Source organism: Archocentrus centrarchus, chromosome 6 (genome assembly GCF_007364275.1).
Source record: "Archocentrus centrarchus isolate MPI-CPG fArcCen1 chromosome 6, fArcCen1, whole genome shotgun sequence".
Taxonomy (NCBI): Eukaryota; Metazoa; Chordata; class Actinopteri; order Cichliformes; family Cichlidae; genus Archocentrus; species Archocentrus centrarchus.
In genome coordinates, this window is record NC_044351.1 from 15,807,839 (window position 1) to 15,830,662 (window position 22,824).

General features: G+C 40.1%; 2 protein-coding genes across 2 annotated transcripts; both read left to right on the forward strand.

The window, feature by feature from the left end:
* The first annotated feature begins 5,750 nt into the window (after nucleotides 1-5,750).
* prkar2b (protein kinase cAMP-dependent type II regulatory subunit beta) lies at nucleotides 5,751-12,783 on the forward strand. The gene is made up of 11 exons (XM_030732372.1): nucleotides 5,751-6,273; nucleotides 7,355-7,390; nucleotides 8,398-8,450; nucleotides 8,542-8,625; nucleotides 8,837-8,943; nucleotides 9,139-9,292; nucleotides 10,573-10,674; nucleotides 10,774-10,848; nucleotides 10,989-11,057; nucleotides 11,156-11,291; nucleotides 11,420-12,783. Exons 1-11 carry the CDS (start codon nucleotides 6,009-6,011, stop codon nucleotides 11,551-11,553), a joined length of 1,215 nt encoding a protein of 404 aa, XP_030588232.1. The 5' UTR covers nucleotides 5,751-6,008; the 3' UTR covers nucleotides 11,554-12,783.
* A 401-nt stretch (nucleotides 12,784-13,184) lies between these two features.
* Nucleotides 13,185-21,032, forward strand: hbp1 (HMG-box transcription factor 1). Its single transcript, XM_030732355.1, has 11 exons — nucleotides 13,185-13,231; nucleotides 14,537-14,726; nucleotides 14,805-14,982; nucleotides 15,368-15,488; nucleotides 15,627-15,741; nucleotides 16,171-16,289; nucleotides 16,993-17,149; nucleotides 17,238-17,382; nucleotides 17,631-17,918; nucleotides 19,867-20,008; nucleotides 20,147-21,032. The coding sequence occupies exons 2-11, from the start codon at nucleotides 14,654-14,656 to the stop codon at nucleotides 20,162-20,164; spliced, it is 1,356 nt and encodes a 451-aa protein (XP_030588215.1). The 5' UTR covers nucleotides 13,185-13,231; nucleotides 14,537-14,653; the 3' UTR covers nucleotides 20,165-21,032.
* Nucleotides 21,033-22,824: the final 1,792 nt, after the last annotated feature.

Below are 22,824 nucleotides of genomic sequence, written 5' to 3' on the forward strand. Positions count from 1 at the left end.
GGCAGTGAACATAGGATCCAGTAGAGAATGTTGGCCCCTCAGGCCACCCTCAAGAAGTCTGTTTCTGATTGATTGGTCTGAGACATTCACACCAGTGGTCTGCTGGAGGTCATTTTGTAGGGCTCTGGCAGTGCTCATCCTGTTCCTCCTTGCACAAAGGAGCAGATATGGCTCCTGCTGATGGGTTAAAGACCTTCTACTTCCCTGTTCAGCTCTCCTGGAGTAACTGCCTGTCTCCTTAAATCTCCTCCATGCTCTTGAGATTGTGCTCAGGGAAAAAGCAAACCTTCTGGCCATGGCATGTATTGATGTGCCATCCTGGAGGAGTTGGACTACCTGTGTAACCTCTGTAGGGTCCAGGTATCACCTACCAGTAGTGACGCTGACCCTAGCCAAATTTTTTTTTTTTTTTTTAAATGTACTGATAGTACATAGCAAAATCTGGCAGGAGGCACTCAACTATTGACTTGAATTATTGGATATTGTGATTTTCATTTTATTAGTATTGTACACTGGTCACAGAGGGGGGGCATAGCTGTTATAGGACAACACAGTCTGGTAAGAGATCTGTTTTCATCCTAAAGAACACAAAAGGGTCCCAGATGGAGTCATTTATTGAGAGAGCAAGCGCAGACCACAGACTAAAGGAGAAGAAAAAGATGGGGCCTAAGAGACTGAGAATAATAAAGGCACAAAACCCATTGTTGCATCATGAACAGCAGTTTTATTTGTCTGTCAAAACAACATCAAAATAGGGTAGTAAAGGAGTTCCATCTCACCCAAGTTCTCAACATGTACCTACAGGGGTTGGACAATGAAACTGAAACACCTGTCATTTTAGTGTGGGACTTACTGGGGTTAGGTTAATTGGCTAATCTAAATTGCCCATAGGTGTGACTGAGCGTGTGAATGTGAGTGTGAAAGGTTGTCTGTAACTCTGTGTTGGCCCTGCAACAGGCTGGCGACCTGTTCAGGGTGTACCCTGCCTCTCGCCCTATGACAGCTGGGATAGGCTCCAGCCCCCCCGCGACCCTGAACAGGATGTGCGGAAGCAAATGGATGGATGGATGGCTGGTTTCATGGCTAAATTGGACCAGCCTGGTGGCCAATCTTCATTAATTGCACATTGCACCAGTAAGCGCAGAGTATGAAGGTTCAATTAAAAGGGTAAGAGTACAGTTTTGCTCAAAATATTGCAATGCACACAACATTATGGGTGACATACCAGAGTTCAAAAGAGGACAAATTGTTGGTGCACATCTTGCTGGCGCATCTGTGACCAAGACAGCAAGTCTTTGGGATGTATCAAGAGCCACGGTATCCAGGGTAATGTCAGCATACCACCAAGAAGGACGAACCACATCCAACAGGATTAACTGTGGACGCAAGAGGAAGCTGTCTGAAAGGGATGTTCGGGTGCTAACCCGGATTGTATCCAAAAAACATAAAACCACGGCTGCCCAAACACGGCAGAATTAAATGTGCACCTCAGCTCTCCTGTTTCCACCAAAACTGTCGGTCGGGAGCTCCACAGGGTCAATATACACGGCCGGGCTGCTATAGCCAAACCTTTGGTCACTCGTGCCAATGCCAAACGTCAGTTTCAATGGTGCAAGGAGTGCAAATCTTGGGCTGTGGACAATGTGAAATATGTATTGTTCTCTGATGAGTCCACCTTTACTGTTTTCCCCACATCCGGGAGAGTTACGGTGTGGAGAAGCCACAAAGAAGTGTACCACCCAGACTGTTGCATGCCCAGAGTGAAGCATGGGGGTGGATCAATGATGGTTTGGGCTGCCATATCATGGCATTCCCTTGGCCCAATACTTGTGCTAGATGGGCGTGTCACTGCCAAGGACTACCGAACCATTCTGGAGTACCATGTGCATCCAATGGTTCAACCATTGTATCCTGAAGGCGGTGCCGTGTATCAGGATGACAATGCACCAATACACACAGCAAGACTGGTGAAAGATTGGTTTGATGGACATGAAAGTGAAGTTGAACATCTCCCATGGCCTGCACAGTCACCAGATCTAAATATTATTGAGCCACTTTGGGGTGTTTTGGAGGAGCGAGTCAGGAAATGTTTTCCTCCACCAGCATCACGTCGTGACCTGGCCACTATCCTGCAAGAAGAATGGCTTAAAATCCCTCTGACCACTGTGGAGGACTTGTATATGTCATTCCCAAGACGAATTGACGCCGTATTGGCCGTAAAAGGAGGCCCTACACCATACTAATAAATTATTGTGGTCTAAAACCAGGTGTTTCAGTTTCATTGTCCAACCCCTGTATGACTGAAATGGAAACTGTATGGTTGACATTTCTTTTCAGCAGCACTTCTGTTTGGTTTGATAAGAACCACACACGGGCTTATCTCAGCATGTTATGATTACTTAAATTTGAAGACCACAGGTTTTCCAACATTTACAGCAAAGCACAAAAACCCACAGAATTGAGCAAACAACAACAAAAAAACTTACCTGTGAATATCACTTGATGCATTTTAAGGATGTGACACATAGCCTGAAGGTACAAAAGATACAAATGTTTACTTTTCTTGGCATTTTGTAAAGCGTTATAATGCTGAATTGCTTAATTTACACATTAAGCGTATTTTATCCTCAGTACCACTCATGGAACTTGTTTCTTCAATTGAATGGGGAAAAGGTTACAGGAAAGGTTTGGTGCCTCTTAATGGAGGACCAAAATGATTAATTACAACTTGAAACAGAAAGCAACATCAACTGTATTCTAGTTTTTAACAATACATTGTGATGTAGTGGGATGTCCAATAGGTGGCACTAATACATTCAGAATAGATTTTAACAGCTGAAGGATCAAAGCAGGATGCACTCAATCATTGCGTCATTTACTGCCATTTAAGAGGTTTCAGCTTTAAATTTTTGAGTTGGCACCATATAATAAAACCATGCATCCCTTCAAAGGCTGACACAATAATTTTTTATCTTTGTATAGCCTTATGTCTAAAAGCTCTATGAGAAACTCCTCTGGCTCAGTGTGAATACTTTTAAAACTTAAACAGAATACTCACATGGCCTCACTTGACAAGTATTATGTAAGTCTTCATGATGGAGCTAAAAAAATTATACAGTTATGTGCAAAAGTCTTAAGCCACCCCTCATTTCTTTTTATTTTGCTTTCAAGGAGCTAGACTTTTTCTTTGTATGTATGCATTTATTTTTAAAGCAGTCTTGATCAGTAGTTCTCCAGGCTTCCTGAAGGTCTTTCAAAGGTTTTTTTTTTGGACACTGGCTGCTTTTTTCACTTGTTTTCAGTCCAGTCCTTGTACCTGACCATTTTCAGAGGAATGTCTTTTTTGTTTGTTAAGCCACTTAACACTGACCTATGACTCATTCGAGTATAAAAAAGACACCTAACTCAAGGGATGAGCCAGTGTTGTGTCTACACATAACAAACTTAGCAAAGATTCAGGTTTAAAATGTCTCTCTTGGCACTTTGTTGCCAGCAGGATGTTGCAAAAACTCATAATTTCTTTCTGTTTCTTTAGTTTAACTGGAGAAGTGGAGGACAAAAGAAGAAGTGGCAGGTCTAAAAAAGAAAAAAACTATCTACAGCAGACGAACAGGATCTGAAAGTCATGTCCTTAAGAAGTATGAAAAAGACCTGACACAGGACTGAGAAATGCATTTAAATCGATCCACCTACTGTTCATTGAAGCGAAATAGCCTCAGTTTCAGAGTGATTCTCAAGAAGCCATGGAATACCATCTGAAACACACCTGATTGGCAGCCGCCTCATTTTTCAGCATGATCCCAAACACTCTGCCAATGCAGTAAAAGCACACCTGGATAGAGAAACACACAGTGGAACACCATCAGTCATGGACTGGCCTCCCCAGTATTTCCATGTATGTTTGAACATGTTTCAATAAATCAGTGGACCTCTTTCCCATATGAGTGGTAGCTCAAGACTTTTGCACAGTACTGTATATGACTCTAATTTGTGCTTTGTTGTAGTGATGAAAGCCATATTGTAACCTTTCCATTTTTAAATGTAGTTAATAATTACACAGTTGCAAACTCCACTGGTCTGTTGTGAAGCTTAAAGCAGAAACAGTCTTCAGGATCTATGGTTCAGTGAACAGGGCTCACGCACAGTGTGTGTTTTCTGCAGGTGACTCTTACAGTAGATAAAATGATGGGGTTGTGTGATATTCAGATTAAAAAATATATATATATATATCCTTGTGTCTCACAGTTCACAGTGGTCTTGAATAGTGAGTTTGAAAGCTAACAGCCAAACTGCAGCAGTGGTGCACTACAGGTCACTCCATCGACATGCTCCCATTCGCCAGAGTGAGAAAATGCGGTGCCTTCCTTAATAAAGGGTGACAGATATGGGCCACAGCAGGGGGAGGGGTGTCATAGTGGAGCCGCAGAGGAATGATAACCATGGCAGATAATAGCTGTGCTCCTTTAGCACAGTTATTATCTGTTTCCTCAAGTGGTTCCCTCTTGCTAACTTTCCCTCTGCTGGAAACCTTGAAATGCCAACACAATATGAGGATATTATTGGCTTTCTTGGAGTTTTTAATACTGTGGTAGTAGTACCACCACATGTCATGACTTCAGGTCACTGAGCCACAGACTTCCCTCTGTCCTTAAATCCTGGACTAAATGCTTGTAAAACTCCTCTTTCCTGTTCTTCTGAAGCCATTTTCCATTTGCTCTGCATTCCAGTTTAACCCTCATCACCTTATTTTGTTCTCTTAAGCTCTTTGGATCAACTGCATTGAGAGATGGTGGTTTTACAGGTGTATGAACACATGTCAATCCTAGAAATGCTTCTAGCATGAGAAAGTGTAAACTAAACCTTAACTCCATATAGTGGGTGTATATTTTTGTGGATCAGTAATTTTGAAATCCACAGCACAGTATCATTTGTCTAACTCGCGAAAGATGTCTATGTACTGTTAATGTACTAAATGTTCAACCTGGCAACACTTATAAGCTGCACAATCCCACCATGATATGGGAAAATGTTTCATTCTGAAATGAAACTTCCACGGCATCGGCGCAATGTTCTGACAGGTCTCATGACAACATGCAGCAGATTTATTATTTTTTTCTCCCTCTGGAACAAGAACCTCTGCGCTACTATAATGCTCTCTTTTTAATGAGCTTTTCCTATTAGCGCCTTAAAGAAATTCAGTTAATAAATGGAATTTAGCTGATAACATCATTTGCATACAGGATTGATCTTCATTGATACCCCTGTAAGATAACCTTAAAATATTAGAGATATCTTAAGGTTTTGATGTATACCTGTTTAATTATAAATGATATGTGACATTATCATATCATATAGGATTGTATAGGATCAGTAACTAGTTTTTAATTCAGGTTTCAATAATCATCTCCCCAGATGTAATGTTTATTATTGCATTAGTACCTTTTTGTATTTAGCCTGCCTATGTTTTTTATAAAATAGATTTCTGATGCTATATGGTGTGCCTATTCTTATTTTATCACATTTTGAATTCGTTTAGGGTAAAGTATGAGTGAACGAACACAGGGAGAACATATATGCCTCACGACATCTTATGGCGTTAGGATATTTGATCTAATCTCTGTTAGTGAAAAATCGATCTATGACTGAAAGAGCCTTCCCTAGGGCTTCTCTTTCCCATCATTTGTATTTTGCGACTGACTGCAGCTTCTGCGCCGCTGCTGCTCATACGCAATCTCTGGATAGGTGGTTGCCATGGATTCCTGGGTCACATGCGTGGGTTTCCTAGCCAGAAGCAGCAGAAGATGTTCGGACCAAAAATCCTGAGCCATTTTCATTCAAGAAAAAGAGAGGATCCGCTGTGAAGGGCTTGCTGAGCGGGTGGTCTGACTACACCCGTCTGCTCATTTTGGCTTTTCAAAAAAAAAAGAAAATCTCATCTGTGCGCTTCTGATTTCTATTGAGATTCGCAGCAAACCGGTTTTGTCCACATTCATAGACTGATAACAGGAATGAGTATAGAAATTCCTGAAGGACTGACGGAGCTGTTACAGAGCTTTACCGTGGAAGTGTTGAGGAATCAGCCCAGGGACTTGCTTGAGTTTGCGTTACAGTACTTCACCCAGCTTAAGGAGAGCGAGACCAAAGAGGCCTCATTTGGCAATGACCAAAATTCGGCCCCGAGACCTGGGAAAGCGGTCAATTTCATTGACGAAGCCATGCAGATCGATTCGGAAAACGGAGAGGAGGACGACGACGATGACGAGGAATTCATAGGTGGGCTAACAGATTCACTGTAACCTCTGTCAGGAGGATGCTGCATGTGCCTCCAGATCTTTTTTTTTTTTTTTTACTTTGAATTATAAGCATGTATGGATGGGTGCACCGTTGCTGTTCTGTGGGAGAGAATGAGGAAACACATCGGGAGCAGCGACGCTCCGCCGCCTGCCGCCATACATTTACAACGGCTCTGTCATTTGCCATATATGGTCATGGAGGCTGAATGATGGTTCATGAATGTGTTTTGCTCTCCATCCGTGAGCACGCGTTTTTCTGATAAGGATGCGGTCAAAGAATAGCACCTGCAGACTGCGGTTTGTATGTTTGTTTTATAAAAAAGAAAGAAAAAAAAAACTGGCACCTTTAGGCCATAAGAATATTTTCTGTCTCAGGTGCGGGCCCGGTGGGCCTACCCTGATGAGGTTATGTAGCAAAAAAATATGACAAAGCTTATAAAGATCTACAACTTAAGCTACTATATGATGCAAGCAGTACATGATGTGCCGTCGACAGGCCTACATTTCCTAAAGTATTTAACACAGTGACTGCTGCAAGATTGTAATGAGGTGCAGCCAGAAGCAAGCCAGAGCTCTGACACAGCATCCCAATGAGTGGTGGCTTCTGCAAGACTGGCTGCGATGGTTACATAAGGAGAAATACCCCACATGCAGTTTTTAACAACTGCCGTGTTTTGTGTCATCTTTTGTGCTCCATAAGTCTTCCGTTGTCTTAATGATATTTCAATGAGATTCAACACTGGCAGGCAGGCCATTAACGGATGAGACCTCCTGTCTAATGTATATTTCATACTGACCTATTGTGTAGCACTTTTATTGCTGTGTTTTCATTTGAATTTTCTTCTCATTTAAATTTGATTCAGAGACTAAAATCCACTTCAAAGCAGCTGTCCCCATTCAGATTTTACTCAGCTGAATATAGACCCTAATGAGCCCACTCCACCTGTGCTGTAGATGTAGAAACACAACAACTTAAGCCTTCCTAACAATAACACAGTCTGTGATGGCTGGACTTCCTTTATGATGAAATCTAAGATGCTTATATGCTTCTTCTTTTTCAGCCCCTGTGATAAACAGATTCATCCGAAGAGCATCAGGTGAGTTATCATCTCCCTGTTGTGTCAAAGAGGAAAAAATCTGGACAGTGTCTCTGCTGGAAACATAAAAAAAAAAAAAAAACTTTCTATGACACACGAATAGTGAGGCAGTGATTCAGATTGGTTTCAGTACAAGTGATGCTTAACTATTTTTCCATCTGTCTTTTGTTACCATCTTCCACTTACTGTAATAGTGTTGATTTATTAGAGCTTGTGAAAGCACTTTGTCTGGGACCTGTCAATGAGTAATGTGGTAATAGTAAAGTTGTAGTTTCACATAACTTTGTTGTGTTTGGATAGCTGCATGTTTGCCTTTCTGAATGGAAGCAATGAGAATTATTTAGTAACAATTTTAGTATATGTCTTACCTTTTATCGTCTTCTACTTGGTACACCTTAATGCTTGTATTTGAAATGAAAATAAATTTAATTAAGTTATCATTATGCTTGGCATTTACTGTTTTTCCAGTTTACATTATTCCAAGTTAAAGTTTTGTTTCTGTTACATCTTTCTACATCTCCATCTTCCTGTTAACATATAGGAAGGAAATGCGGTTTGAGTACCATCATGCATCACCCCATATTTCTGTACTCAAGATGAGAAAAGTTGTCTTTATTACAAGATTTATTGCATGAAATGGTGCTGAATCATCCCTGGAATTTGGATTATTTTTGTTTGACTGGGATGAAGTCTGTGCCGTGGGCCATCTCAAGATGAACATTTGTCTTTGAAATGTTATGTAAAGCATCGTTTTCCTCCTAAATGTTCTTTTTTTTTTTTTTTTTTAAATAAAGATCTGGTAGACTGACACTGCAGGGTGAAATCACTAAAAGTTTTTTGAAAAAGCAAAGATCCCAGAGAGACCTGCATGCTTCAATATGATCAACATTATGGTTCATCGACAGGCTGCAACAACCAATGAATATGGACAAATAATTACTACTCATCAACTCATTAAAATATAAATATAAAAATTTATATTTTATTTGTGTGTCTCTGTCATGCAGTGTGTGCTGAAGCATTCAATCCTGATGAAGATGATGAGGATAAAGAGCCACGGGTAAACTGCATCCAATGATGCAATTATGTAATTTGCATTATTGGTTTAACTCTTCTGAAATTATGAATCTGAAGTGTGGTTTTTGTTTTAGGTCACTCACCCTAAAACTGATGAGCAGAGGCAAAGACTACAGGAAGCATGTAGGGACATTCTTCTGTTCAAGAATTTGGATCCTGTGAGTGGATTATTCTATAAGTTCTTCTCTGAATTTTGCCCTGCCATCTATTAAATTAAGCAAAGGGGATCGTGGCCTGAGGCCAGCAGCCTTTTTGCCACATGCCCAGGTGCACCGTGCCTGCTTTTTGGAGATGGTTATTTTTTTGGAAGCTCTGAGTGTAATCAGCACAATGGTTTCACTGTTTGACCGCCATTTTTCACCATGACAGGAAGAGATGTCTCAGGTGCTGGACGCCATGTTCGAGAAGTTCTGCACAGAAGGGGAACACATCATTGATCAAGATGACGATGGGGACAACTTCTATGTTATCGAAAGGTGGGCTTAACTTACTTGTGAATTTTGAATTACATCATAATTTATTTAACTTAGAAAATGAACAGAGCTGCAAAATAAAGCCTGAAATCATTATTTTGGGCTAAGTAAAGTTTTCAGTGTGTGACCGTTTTGTGTTTGTATCTATTCTCATTGTTTTGTTTTTTTTCTCTCTCTCTCTGCTGTATTTTCATTCAGTGGCACGTTTAACATTTTCGTGAAGATTGATGGCATGGAAAAGTTGGTGGGCTGCTATGACAACAGAGGCAGCTTTGGAGAACTGGCGCTGATGTACAACACCCCCAGGGCAGCCACAATAATCGCCACTTCACCTGGAGCCCTTTGGTGCCTAGTGAGTAAACCATTACATCCCCCTGCAACAGCACAGTTGGATCCTTAATCGGGTTTTTATAGCACGCTGTGCTGTCAGCTGTCATGATTTAAATATACGGTGAGTTTATCTGTGGCAGTGTGGAAGCCATCATTAGGTGAATACAAATTAAGGTGAAAACAGCTGCTTCACCCCCAGGCTCTGATCTGTTTATTGTTAAAATTCAGCTGAATGTTATTTTGCTTAAGCAAAACCAACACGGAACTGTTTTATAACAACAGCTGTTTTCAGTATCCAGTTGCTGTTTGACTTCTTTCTGTGAAGCAGCTGTTTATTAGTGACTATGAGCGCTGTCATTAAACTGTGGGTAACATCTTTGTTATGTCCTCTCAGTGCAGACTGGGTAGATTTCTGCTGTATTCCCTGCTGACCTGAACACTTGTAGTTTGCTTTTTGAGTCTCAAGTCACAAGCAGGAAGTCCTGTTTGACCAGCAATCAGTTTAGGTCAAGGAGGAAGGTTGCTACCAAAAATGCATCCAATCAAACATCTGGTCCTTTATTTAGAGTCGGATGTTATAAACAAGGGGTAGGATATTAACTTGGTGTGGGTCCAGCTATACAGTAGCAGCCGTTATACCATGAGCCTTTGGATGAGGAAAAAGGTTTATTAGCTGCAGGGCGCCCTCTGCAGTCAATTATGTTTCCTACAGCACAGTATGTAACTGCATCCTGCTATTGACCATGCTGTCTGGCCATTATTCCTTTGTTTTAGGCTTGGCACCATTTTTAAAATTGTATATCAGTATTTGTATAAAGGTTCCTCTATATATTATTAACATAGATCAATATGGTACGCATGGTGGCGTAGTGGTTGCCTCAAAGCAAGAAGGTCCTGGGTTTGAATCCATCATCTGCCAGGCAGATAATAGAAAACATGGATTGCATGTTTTTCCTGTGCCTGTGTGGGTTCTCTCTGCGTACTCTGGCTTCCTCCCACAGTCCAAAGGCATGCAGTTAGTGGGGTTAGGTTAATTGGTGATTCTAAATTGCCCATAGGTGTGAATGGTTGTCTGTCTCTCTGTGACAGACTGGCGACCTGTCCAGGCTACCTCTCACCCTATGGCAGCTGGGATAGGCTTCAGCCCCCCCACCCGCGACCCTGAAAATTATAAGCGGAAGAAAGTGTATAACATTATTATGTATATACTCTGAGGTTTAATGTCATCAGAAAATCTAGTTTTAAAGCAGGAGCGAGCAGGAGAATTCACAGTTAACATGAAGCTTTAAATGTGTGTTTCAGGATCGTCTGACATTCAGGAGGATCATAGTGAAAAACAATGCCAAGAAGAGGAAGCTGTATGAAGCATTCATTGAAACACTACCCCTGCTTACATCTTTAGAGGTTAAGATTAGCTTTGTCCTTCAGCGTTAAGAAAGTACACTAAGTATTTACAGTGTTTACAATGAAACCATTGCAAACCAAATATGTTTTCATGCACAGGTGTCAGAGAGAATGAAGGTAGTAGACGTGCTGTCCACCAGGGTGTACAGTGACTCACAGCAGATTATTGCTCAGGTGACTGATGTCTTTGTATGATCTGTTTTTAATGGACATTTTTATTTTCTACATTTATAAACAGTGGATAATACTCTGTTTTTCTTTTTTTTTTTTCTTTTTTTGCTCCTTTGCAATTATCGTACTGCTTTGTGTCACAGGGTGATTTAGCAGATTGCTTCTACATTGTTGAATCTGGCCAAGTTAGAATCACTATGAAGAGAAGCCGGGTAAGTTTGCACCGCCTCTCTTTAGACAAGCCTCTGATAAAATATTTGTGTGTGATTTTTAAATTTAAACATACAAAACACATTTTGTTTTCTGCTAGACAAAAACAGACCAAGAAGAAGAGGAGGTGGAAATCGCTACATGCTCCAGGGGCCAGTATTTTGGGGAGCTGGCTCTCGTCACAAACAAACCCAGAGCCGCATCTGCCTATGCTGTGGGCAGTGTCAAATGCTTGGGTACATTTTGTGTTCATTCATATGTTGTGTCAGTGATGTGCATTTCCCAGTAAAACACATATTATTTTACTTTATGCTTTAATATTCACCTTAAAGTTCTGACTGTATCTGTGCTCTTTCTTTATCAGTCATGGATGTTCAAGCCTTTGAGAGATTGCTAGGCCCATGCATGGACATCATGAAGAGAAACATTGCTAACTATGAGGAGCAGCTGGTGACCCTGTTTGGCAGTAGCCCTGAAATTGAGCAACAGACTGCATGAAGTGACTGCAATGGACTGTGAATGAGCGGATGGAAAAAGGCTTGTAACCACTTAAACAGCTTTTCTTACAAGAAATGTGAATATCCACCTACATAAACCATTTGAGTGTCAGATATATAAAACAGACATGGTCAGATTCCCTTGAGACAAGGTTCATTTTATTAGAGTTTGCCACAGAAAGTTATGACTGAAGTAAGCCAAAGCAGAGTTGCTTAAAGCTTGTTTTACAAAGAAAAAAAACAAACAAAACCATTTCCCGCAGCACTCACCTTAAAAATGTAAGTGTACATTTTACTTGTCAGTGTCAGGTGCATTGTTTGCTTGTAATTTGAACATTTTTCTTAACTTTCACATTTTCTCCACAGTGTTATAGCCACACATACAATATTATATCATTTGTAAATTTCTAAACATTATGTGTCAAAGTCAAAAGCCAAAGCTAATTTCTTACTGAATAAGTGTGAGCAAATGTCACATGTACAAGAGCCCAAACCAGAGAAAGGATGAACGGTTTGTAAAGGATAACCTCTTTGACATTTTGATTACAAAAGACTTGGCAGTACCTTAAAACTTTTACAAAAATATATTCCTGTTTATCATAAGATCGAGTCCCTTGAATACATGCTCATAAACCATGGATCACTGTTGCTAAGTGTTTGTGGCCGTTAGCCGAATACTAAGCTTTTCTTTTTCAAAAAAGCAACGCTCAGAGAGATAGCTGATAGTTTTGTAACAATACACAACACATTGCTGTACAATTTTAAAACTGAGTATTTACTGTTATTATTATTATAGGCCCACTTTAAACTTAATGAGCTGCCCAACAAGACAGTAGTCACTATAGGCAACTTCTTAAGGCAACTAAGTTTTCTGTGTTTCAATGTAAAATTGAGGTACTACTGTTTTTGCATAGGTGAAGCATACATTATTATGACATCCATTGTTGCTGTCTACCTCTGCCAACAACCTATACAGTTTCACGCTCAACAGGAATCTAAAGTGGGTCCTGTCTCCTACTTCTTCTCTCTCTTTTTAAAGTATTGAAGTCTTCTGTATTTTGTCTGGAGCTTAAATTGTTTAACTGGTTGAACATGCGGATTTTATTCCCCCCACTCCCACCCCCTCACCCCCTGGTAGGACTGGTAATTTTTTGAAGGCAAAACCACAATACTGGCTGAAAGTACTGTATGTTTCACTTTTCATGTCAATAAAGGTTTTTTCTTTTTTGTATTTGTGTTTCATATCAGTATTTGTCATAGTGATGAAAAAGTCCACTGCATTCACAATTTACATATTCACTCATTCATTCTTCAGCCAGTCACCACATCTTGTAGGAGATTATTTCATTACAAGGGAGAGAATTTTATCTTCAGAGTGATATGTGCGAGTATTTCTTGCAGTAGCTGCAACACTGCAGATAAAAAAAATGATCATGCATTGTTCCTGTCATTGCCAATCAGCTGTTACTGGCTAGTAACAGGCATATACTTTCATCCAATGAGAGGATAAACAACAAACTAGGCCACACCTTTCATATGTTTCTCAACCGTATCATCCAATAGAATATCCGAATTCTTCTTGTTGATGTTCTTGTGCACCAATGGGGAGCTTTCTCTGGAGACACTTGTTCCCGCCCCTCGAGTGAATGCCACAGAGTTACTTGATGTCGACAGCTCTGGTAAGTGGGGAAGTTGACTAGTTTTTTCGAATAAATAAAAGGTTTAAAGTAATTTTTAACTTGGTCTTCGTGAGACTCGTGTCCTTACAATTCTTGTATTATGTTTAAGCGTGGTTGTCACGCGTTAATTTGATGTCGACTGAGAGATTGAGATCGATAGATTTTTTTTTTTTCCGCTTTGACGCTTGTTGTTTTTGTTGCAACAAACCCATCCGACAGCAGTTGGGTTTATTAAAACAGTTCTTTAAATTTGTAGGAGCCGCTTTGAATAATGTGAAAATGTCGTTAAAATGTTTCTAGAGGTTTTCGTGTCATTCATTTTGAACGGGGCAAAGAGGTTGCGTCATGCCTCAACTTGTTGACATTCTTTTGTTTACAGTATTAGACCCGAGAGCTTCTAGGTTTGAGCGAAGGAAACTGTTGCTGAGTTTAAAGGTTTGGGAAAGAGCAGGCCGAGCCCCTCCAAACCGTCTGTTTGGACAATATATTACTTTTTAAGCGTTTTCTGAACGTTATTATGTTGTTCTTGTATCCCTGCTTGCGAAGTCGAAACAACGGTGTCAGAACCTGCCGCGGCCTTTGATCGGTTATCGAAACGTTAGTGGTCGTCAGTTTTTGCCTTTAAATGTGTTAAATTGAGGAAGTCGCAGTTTCCTTTATGTTTTTAACGATTTTTCTTACATTGACTGTCGAATAAGACGACATCAATTCCCAATAAGAATTATAGATTGTACTCCGTCATTGACATTCATGCACATTTCTTGGAAGTCGATGCTTTCCACGGTCTGTGCGACACTTTTTAAGATTAATTTCTGCTATTTATCGCTTTCGCTGCGCAGTTATGAATGAATGAGCTCTGGTACGCATGCGTCAAACCCTTTTAAGTTTATAAACAAGGCCTCCACGCAGCGGGTCACATGACTGTTCACAGAGGTTTGCCGTGTCGATTCAGAGACAAAGGATTCCCTAAAGGCTTTGTTCCTTTTCCGTAATATTGGTGCCATACATGATATGCAGTGACTTACTACTAACTGGTGTTTTTGTTTGTTGTGATGATGATCTCTAATAACTTGGGTGGGTGCTACAGTCTTTGTTTTTCTTTCAATGGATTCCTCTACCGCATTCTAATACAACCATTACCCCCCACCCCCCACACATACATCTTCAATACAAAGACTTTATTTTCATTAAGTGCGACTGGTTATTACTCAGCTCTAATTCAGATGCCATATAAATTGAACTTGGCAGCAGTTTCACTTTGCTTATGAAAGCTCTAATTTGTCTTTTGTTTTCGTCTAAAACCAGGTGATGTGTCAGAGTATGATGATGGATGCGGAGTAAGCTGAACTGTAGCCTATTCTTGAAAAAAAAAAAGAAAGAAAGAAAGAAAGAAAGAAGAGGAAACAGCAGAACATCGTGAAAATGGATGTGTCATACGAGCCCCTCAAGTGTAATGAGGACCTGCCTTCCTCGCCTGGGTGCCACATGGAATATGGTAAAATTATGCAAAAAAAAATTGCAAATGGAGCCTTTCAGATATGAGCATGAATAGTACTGAAATTTCTTGCTTCAGACGATATGCCAGAGCTGCAGGAGGTGGAGGAGGACCAGAGGTCTCCCGGGTTATTTCAGGTTGGAGCAGTGTCTCACCAGGAGCTCAGCTGCTCTCCTAGCACCAACTGGCTTGCTGAGTTGGCTAACATAGCCACCAGTCCTCAGAGCCCTCTGCTGAAGGATGCCCCACACATAAGGTTTGTAGAAGTTTACATATATGGGATACCAATATATGACATAAACACAGGGGCAACGTTACATGTAGTAACAGCAAGTACACCCCAGTAGACCTGGGGGTAAGTTCACAAGACAAGATTCATGGTTTAGCAAAACAACTTAGAAAATATGTGGCAAAATAACCCTGAAACTTGAGCTAATTCTTAACAGTAGTTGGTGTGTGCAACATTACAGCTAGGAGTGTGCAAAACCAGTTTTAATTACAAAAGGATTACATAAAGCTGAATATAGGTGCGCACATTCACAATAAATTTGAGTTTATGTATGACAACTGTATCACCACTGCAAGGTTTTGTGTTTAAATAACTAACTACTCATATTTATGACATTATCACTGTTTTTCAGATCATCTCCAGTTCACATCTTTGGCAACAGCAATAGTTTACATTCCTATGCCCGGCCTCCGTTAGCCAGTAGCGCACCCAACCCGTCCAGAGGCCACCTCAGGGAGCGCAGGCGTGTCAGGGTAACCTTTCACTAACCTTCCATTCCCGCAGACCCTGTGACCCCCCCCCGGCTGTCTGTATTACAGGCTCAACATGTATACTCAACCTATTTATTATGCTGATGTGATTGTCATTTTTTTCTTAATTATCACAAACAGGCCAGCAGTGAATCAGAGTCCGGGGTTTTCTCAATGTCATCGTCATTTTCTGATGATGAAGACATGGCATGGTCTCACTCTTGGCCCCCCACAGCCTGGCATTGCTTCCTAAAAGGTTCATACATAAGCACACATGTCCATGTGCAAATGTCAGTGCTCGCACACACACACACCCACCGAGAGGTCACTTCAGTCACACATATTGGAGTTAACTGTGAGCTTTTTAAAGTACTGAAACACTACCTTTGAGAATTATGCCTCATAGTGTTTGCTTGGTGTTTAAACATAAATGCAAAAATTCTTTTTTTTTTCTTTCAAATATGATCTGTTGACGAAGACAGGCAGTGCCTTCAAAATGTGCTGAGGACACTTAGACATGCATTCGGGATCATTTTGTTAAAATTAGCATGAATCACAAACATTTTAAGATCAGTTTTCACCTCTGATGTCCAAACAGTCATATTGCCTCCAGGTTCCTGCATTCTCTTTGCAATATCAGCCCACATACTAGTTCATCATGTTTCATTGTTTTGTCTCTATTCAGGAACTCGTCTGCGCTTCCATCGAGGTCCTAATGTGGAGTGGCAGGAAGCTGATGAACTCGGGGATTCAGATGATGACTCGGATGATGAAACCATGCCACCATCCTCATCCTCTTTTAAGGTAAGGCAACACATGGTGCCTTTAATATGTCTTAAAAATTCTGATAATCTGACTAGGTGAGTAAAACATTGTGGATATCTGTATATGGTACATTATAATGGCGTAGATAGATAACAAAGTGGCAGACAGACTGACAGAGTACAGTAATCGAGTAATTGAGTGCACAAATGAGTCACAAATGATTTGCAGTGATGATCTCATATATATGTGCAGGTGTACAGTGTTTAACAAATTTATTAGACCACCACCCAGTGTAAAGTTTAGGCCACAGCTGCCTTAAATTAACAGTATTGGTAATTACCTAAATAAATAATCTACCAGTATGTGCAAGCTCTTTAATCAAAATGATATTTTTCAAAAAATAATTGTTATCCACTTTTTTCAAATTTACTGTCTTACAAAAAGCAGAAAAGAAACAATAAATTTACATTATAATTTTTTGATTGAGATGCCAAAGTACAGTTATTAACTTGCGTTCCTGAAAAGAAGAATTTCTTTTAGTGGTTGAATGTTGCTCTTGGTTAATTCCCGACTTCTCAGAGAAGTCCAGTGTGCCGGCTCAAATTTGGGTATAAAAAAATGAATTCAGTTCAGTGAATCCAGTATTTTTTTGTTTTTTACGACAGGTGGTCTAATACGTTTGTTAAACCCATCTTGCTGGTTAATAGAAACTTTTCTTAACTGCCGTATTTTTCCTTTATAGCGATATGGATCAGATGGACTTAAACTGGTGAACCATGAAGAGACAGTATCTTTTGGGCAGGCAGTTCTTAAATTGACCTTTGACCCGGGCTCACCAGATGAAGGCCTGCTAACAGCTGAATGCCGTTTGGATCACCCATTTTTTGTCAAGAATAAAGGTACAGCAACACCCGTCTTTCCTGTTTAAATTAGTCTTTGCTACTAGAATCTTCCAGTGAACCAAATGTTTGCTGTATACTGTTTTAGGGTGGGCTTCCTTTTATCCAAGCCTTACTGTGGTGCACCATGGGATCCCTTGCTATGAGATGCAGCTGGGCGATGTGTGCCTTCCACCAAACCACCCAGATGCCATTAACTGTGATGACTCAGTGGTCTTTGACACTTTCAGAAGGTAACAGGCATCTAGCTGTTTGCAGTTAAATGACATAATTATGAACTATTAATCTCTCTCACACACACACACACACACTTGCATATATGGTAAGTCAAAGTAATAGTAAATATTTTCACATCAAACTAGGCTATCAGAAATACTGGTTGTGCTGCATGTAAGTTTTATAAGTGAGATCCTGGGAACAGACTACACACTAGAAAAAGGTAATTAAAGAGAATCTCTCTCTTCCCTCTTGTCTCCTGCAGCTATGACTTTACCCCACTAGATTCCTCAGCAGTGTATGTTCTGAGCAGCATGGCTCGTCAGCGGAGGGCCTCTTTGTCCAGCGGGGGTGCTGTCAGTCCAGACTGTGATAAACTTGAGCGCTCCAGCTCCCCTCACTCCTCCAGTAACAAATCAAACAGGAGCCATAACTCAGGGACAGCCAGTGGTGCCACACCTACGAAATGCAAGCGGCCAATGAATGCCTTCATGCTCTTTGCCAAGAAGTACAGGGTGGAGTACACGCAGATGTATCCTGGGAAGGACAACAGGTGTGCAAAAGTCACTGACATACAATGCACTTACTCATTTTTTCCAGGTACAGTACTGTGCATAGGTGTTGAGCTACCCCTCATATTTTGCTAGGAAAATGGGTGCAATGATTTATTGAAACGTGCAAACAGGCATGGAAATCCACATGTAAGTCAAAGACAGAGTTTGTACAATCCTAACAAGCCTGAGAGTCCGTATTTGGTATGAGCATCTTTATTCTTCAACACAGCCTGAACTCCCTTAGGCAGCTCAGTAGTCTTCAGGAATAGTTCTCCAGGCTTCTTGAAGGACATTCAAAGCTCTTCTTTGGATGTTTCTGCCTTTTGTTCTGTTCTGTCAGGCCAATCCATGACTGATAGAAAAAAGACACAATGGAACCCTATCTAGGTATGCTTTTGCTGCATTGGCTGAAATGCAGCTCCAAACTGTAGAGCCACCACTGTGTTTTACAGACAAATATAAGCAGTCATTTTTGTACCTCTACAGATCTTCTCCATACATATTGACAACAATTAGAACCAACATTTTAATTTTTTTTTCCAACAAGACCTGTTACCTCAGATTTTCAGTCTAGTCACAAGTTAGCATTAACTGGCTTAACAAACAAACAAATAAACAAAACAAACACATTCAATGTCTAATGAAAAACTTTGAAAGACCTTCAGAAAACCTGGAGAGCGACTGCTCAAGACTAATTTTTCAAAAAATGACAAGTGTTATATTGCTCATGTTTGCTTGTCGATCCATACACTAATGCCAATAAAAAGTCTTTGTTGTTTCATGAAATTAGACCATCGGCACCACAAAACAGCAAAAAAAAAAATCATTTTCAGCCGCGTGGACAGTGTCTCAAAGAGAACTGCCGCTTACCTAAACTAGCCGGCTCAACATTATATATGTGCTGCCTGAATGGCCAACGTAATTGGGTGTCAAAACTCTGCTTGTGTGACTTGATCAAAATCAGTACCAACAAATATTTATTAAATTTTCCAGCTGAAGAGTCACTTAGATCTCTTGGTTTTCTGGTTAGATTATTATTATTATTATTTATTATTATTTATTTTTTTTAATCAGACCTTTTGTTTAAATTCAGGAACATGTGGAAAAGTTTCACGATTCAAAATACCCACAACTTTATGGTCTCTTTGTCTTTCCCTTCCCACTCTAACTTCCTCTGGCTCCCGACTGTTCAGCTCATTGTTCTTGATGATGCTTGACTATTTCTTTCATTTTTAATGTTTTTCAGCTGTGGAAAGCTGCCAATTTTCTGATAGAGAATGACAGTGGAGGTTAAAAAAAAAAAAAAGAAGTGTGAATTAACTTGATATGAAAACATCAGATGATTTTTGTGTTAGATCTTGCTAAGTGCTTCAGGCTAGAGCCTCCAAGCCCAGAGGTACACATGAAAAGTCCATGATGTAGTGAATGAAGCTTTGTAGGTGAACATAAAGAGAATCGCTAATTAGCCATTCAAACCCCGATGGCAAGGATAAAATAACACCAAGAAAAAAAAATGCAGGGCCACTGTAGGTCATGCTTCTACATTGTTAGTGACGCAGTTCTTACAGTGATGGGTTAGAATTTCTAATATGTGGATCAAGTAGTAAACAAGTAGTAGTTATTTCCAAACAAACGTCACACCAGTGTATGAAGACGCGTCTCCCAGCATACGATTCAGGAAGTTTTAGTCTCTACACTCACTCACTCACTTTTTTTTTTTTTTTTTCCCCCCAGCTGGTTTACCAGCTTCAGTTGTTGTTTCCAAGCAATAGTAAAGCCAGGTGCAGCTGTTTTTATTTTCTTAGGTCAAAAATGTAACTTTTTAATCAAATGCACGCAGGCTGCTTTTATATACCCTGGACAAAAGAGCAAAGGGGTCAGACAGATTTTAGCATGTCCAAATTCTGAGAAATTGAGTCTCGATTTGTCTCTAACGTTTCACTGCAGAGCCATTAGTGTCATTCTGGGTGACAAGTGGAAGAAGATGAAGAGCGAGGAGAGGAGGATGTATACCATGGAGGCCAAGGCCCTGGCTGAAGAGCAGAAAAGGCTCAATCCAGACTGCTGGAAACGTAAAAGAACCAACTCAGTAAGGACCAAAATCAGATATCAGCCAGTGTTTTTGTTTCATTACTGCTTCCATGTTGTACAAATGACATTGCATTTTATGGTATTAAGCATGTACCCAGTCTGTTGTGTGCCTACAACTCCAGTTGTCTTTGTGTAGGGTTCCCAGCAGACCTAGATAATCTTCCCCCCATCCCTGGCTGCTGTTGTTTTGGCATGGAGAGGTGCTGGACAGAGTCTGATGGACCGCTTGATGCCTCTTTGCTCTCCTGTATTCTTGAGACTTGACTGTGATACTGAATTCACTTGCTTTTTATAACCTTGAAACATTATAGTGACAAATCGGAATTATGAAATATATACAAAACATTTAATCTAGTCACTAACAGTGCATATATTTTCTTATATCTTTAATGTCAAAAATGTCTTATTCCTCTGAAATAAGGATGAATTTCAGGTTACTTCGTATTCAGTGGTGGGAAAACATGAGAGCCTGTGGTGCTATGCTTCAGTTGAATTGTTAAAAAAAAGAGAGAGAACTTTTTCACAACTGTTCATAGTCATATTTTTAATATTCAGTATATTGCACAGATAGTAACCTATTAATACATTTTGTATTACAGTATACAGTATATTCTGCCGCTGAACTATGGTGAACAGTTTGTGATGCTGCGCTGCCAAGTCTTTAGGTTGTTTTCGCCCACCCACCTGGTCATATGATGTGGGGGCTTTCCGCATGCGGTGGTGGGTTTACACTCAGTCATAAAGCACTTCAGGCTTTCACTGTAAGTGTTTATTTCTTCTGCACTTTATATAAATATGTAATCTAATCCTATACAGCCATTGTATACAGGTGGGAACTGTTTGTATAATACAGCTTGTATCTTGATAGTTAGCCATTTGACACAATCGTGGCCCAGCTCTGCTTTCAGGTTGCTATTGAATTTTAAATGCTTTTGTTCATAATGTACAGGTTTTACAGCACCAACAACCTCTTGCACAAAATATCCTTGTATCATATTATAAATAATTTTTTAAAATTCTCATCCAGGTGTGTGTTTCTTGCTCATAAACTGTACGCGTGAACTGTGGCCAGCTGTACTTACGGCCAGCTCTGGTAATGCTTTGAGTAATTATCAGTCTCTTACAGGAGCAAATGTGAGGCGGTGATACAGAAGACTTTAAAGCTTTAAAAGCTTTTAATATTCACCGAGCTCAAAGTCCAACTAGGAAAACCCGACATTTTCATGACAGTTTACTGTGTTTTAGTGTTTTGTTTCTCTACCACATCAAAGCCGCCATGCACAGATGCTGAAGAGGCCTACAAAGTTGCACCTGTGCTGACTTCATTCCTGTGCTGGATGAGAACAGCATTAAAGGTTTTACCAGAATCTGATGATCAATAGAACTCGACCTTCTTTATTTGAGATCAAACAGCTATTGATCTAGTAAAATGTGCAAGCAATGTGTCCACTGGCTTAAAAAAATAATTTTAAGCCGTCATATACATTGTTACCACCAGAGGGCGGGATCACCCAGTTTTTCTAAAGAGATGCTGCTTTTCTCCAACGGCAAACATCTCCCATGTCAATTTTTATAGTTTGATTTCTAGGTCATCATAAAGGGAACACATATAGCTGAACATGTGTGATTTAGGAGGCTACAGAATGAAGTATTGGCATATAAAGCAAACAAAAAACCATGCTTTTCACCTCATTGTAATTAAAAAAAAAAAAGTAATACGGACCTCAGACGATTGTGGACAAATAAAGGCATTTTTACGTGTATAAAAATCTTGGGGCCTCTGCTTGGCTGTTAGTAGAAAATGGTAATTTTGAAAATAGCGAGAAGCACAGCTCGGCGTGCCTCATGAAATAACAATGATCAACACCCTGCAGGCCTTTCAAGCACAGGAATCTAATTATAGCATATCCATAGCAGACTGTTCCAAAATAGTCAATGTTTAATACTTTATGGAGTTTTGAAGGGAATGAAAAGTTGTGTGTGTGTGTCTGACGTGCTTCTGGCTGAACACTACTGCACGTCTGAAAGGAGAACTAAAAAAAAAAAAAAAAATGTCATAATTGTGGTTGGAAATTAAAAGCATTTTTCAAATCTTGTCACCACTCTGTAAATTAAAACAATGTATCACTGCCATAAGAGGTGGATAACACAAAACGGAAGCTGCGTTGTCTTATTTATGAACATTATAGTGTGGACAGTGAGCGAACTTGACATCCCACTGTGAAAACCAGTTGATCAGTTGTGTCTTCTCACATTTGGATTTTAAAGGCTGCTGCTTTCCTGTTTCACGCAGGATGGAAACATTTAAAATGCTGTCCTAGATGACATTTCTAGAGAACATATGAAGATATGAAGGCAATCCACTGGGTCACTGAGTTGCAATCCAGAAAAAAGTAATCTTGGACAAATGACTTGCCTTTATGCATAAAGCCCCTTTTTAAACAGGAAAAACGACAAAATGAATGCCGAAATGAAAAATTAGAATGGCGAGAGACTCACGGGGATCATCACTGCTGGCTTCCTCCTAAATCAAAAGCTGCGCCTTAATCAAGGCTTTCTAATTAGGGGCAATTAGCTTTAGTAATTCACTGAGCGATAGCAGACTCTCAGTGTCTTTGTAAGAGCAAAGTGTTTGGCAGTAATGTGTTAATGACATTTTCTTATGGATACATGGCTGCCTTTCCCCCCACATACATACACTCAGCTTTACACATTTTTAAAAATCTGTTACAGCACAAAAAAGAAGACGTGTGTGACAAACATTATGTGACGTTATGTGAGAACATTGTTGAACAAATTCAAGAGGCCCATTTG

Excerpts from the sequence above, each read along its gene's own strand:
- prkar2b (XM_030732372.1), top strand. The coding sequence starts at position 6,009 with ATGAGTATAGAAATTCCTGAAGGACTGACGGAGCTGTTACAGAGCTTT. Across the intron at positions 6,274-7,354 it reads CGATGACGAGGAATTCATAG|CCCCTGTGATAAACAGATTC; the intron begins GTGGGCTAACAG and ends CTTCTTTTTCAG. Across the intron at positions 8,626-8,836 it reads TGTTCAAGAATTTGGATCCT|GAAGAGATGTCTCAGGTGCT; the intron begins GTGAGTGGATTA and ends TCACCATGACAG.
- hbp1 (XM_030732355.1), top strand. The coding sequence starts at position 14,654 with ATGGATGTGTCATACGAGCCCCTCAAGTGTAATGAGGACCTGCCTTCC. Across the intron at positions 17,150-17,237 it reads ATTTTTTGTCAAGAATAAAG|GGTGGGCTTCCTTTTATCCA; the intron begins GTACAGCAACAC and ends ATACTGTTTTAG. Across the intron at positions 17,919-19,866 it reads TATCCTGGGAAGGACAACAG|AGCCATTAGTGTCATTCTGG; the intron begins GTGTGCAAAAGT and ends GTTTCACTGCAG.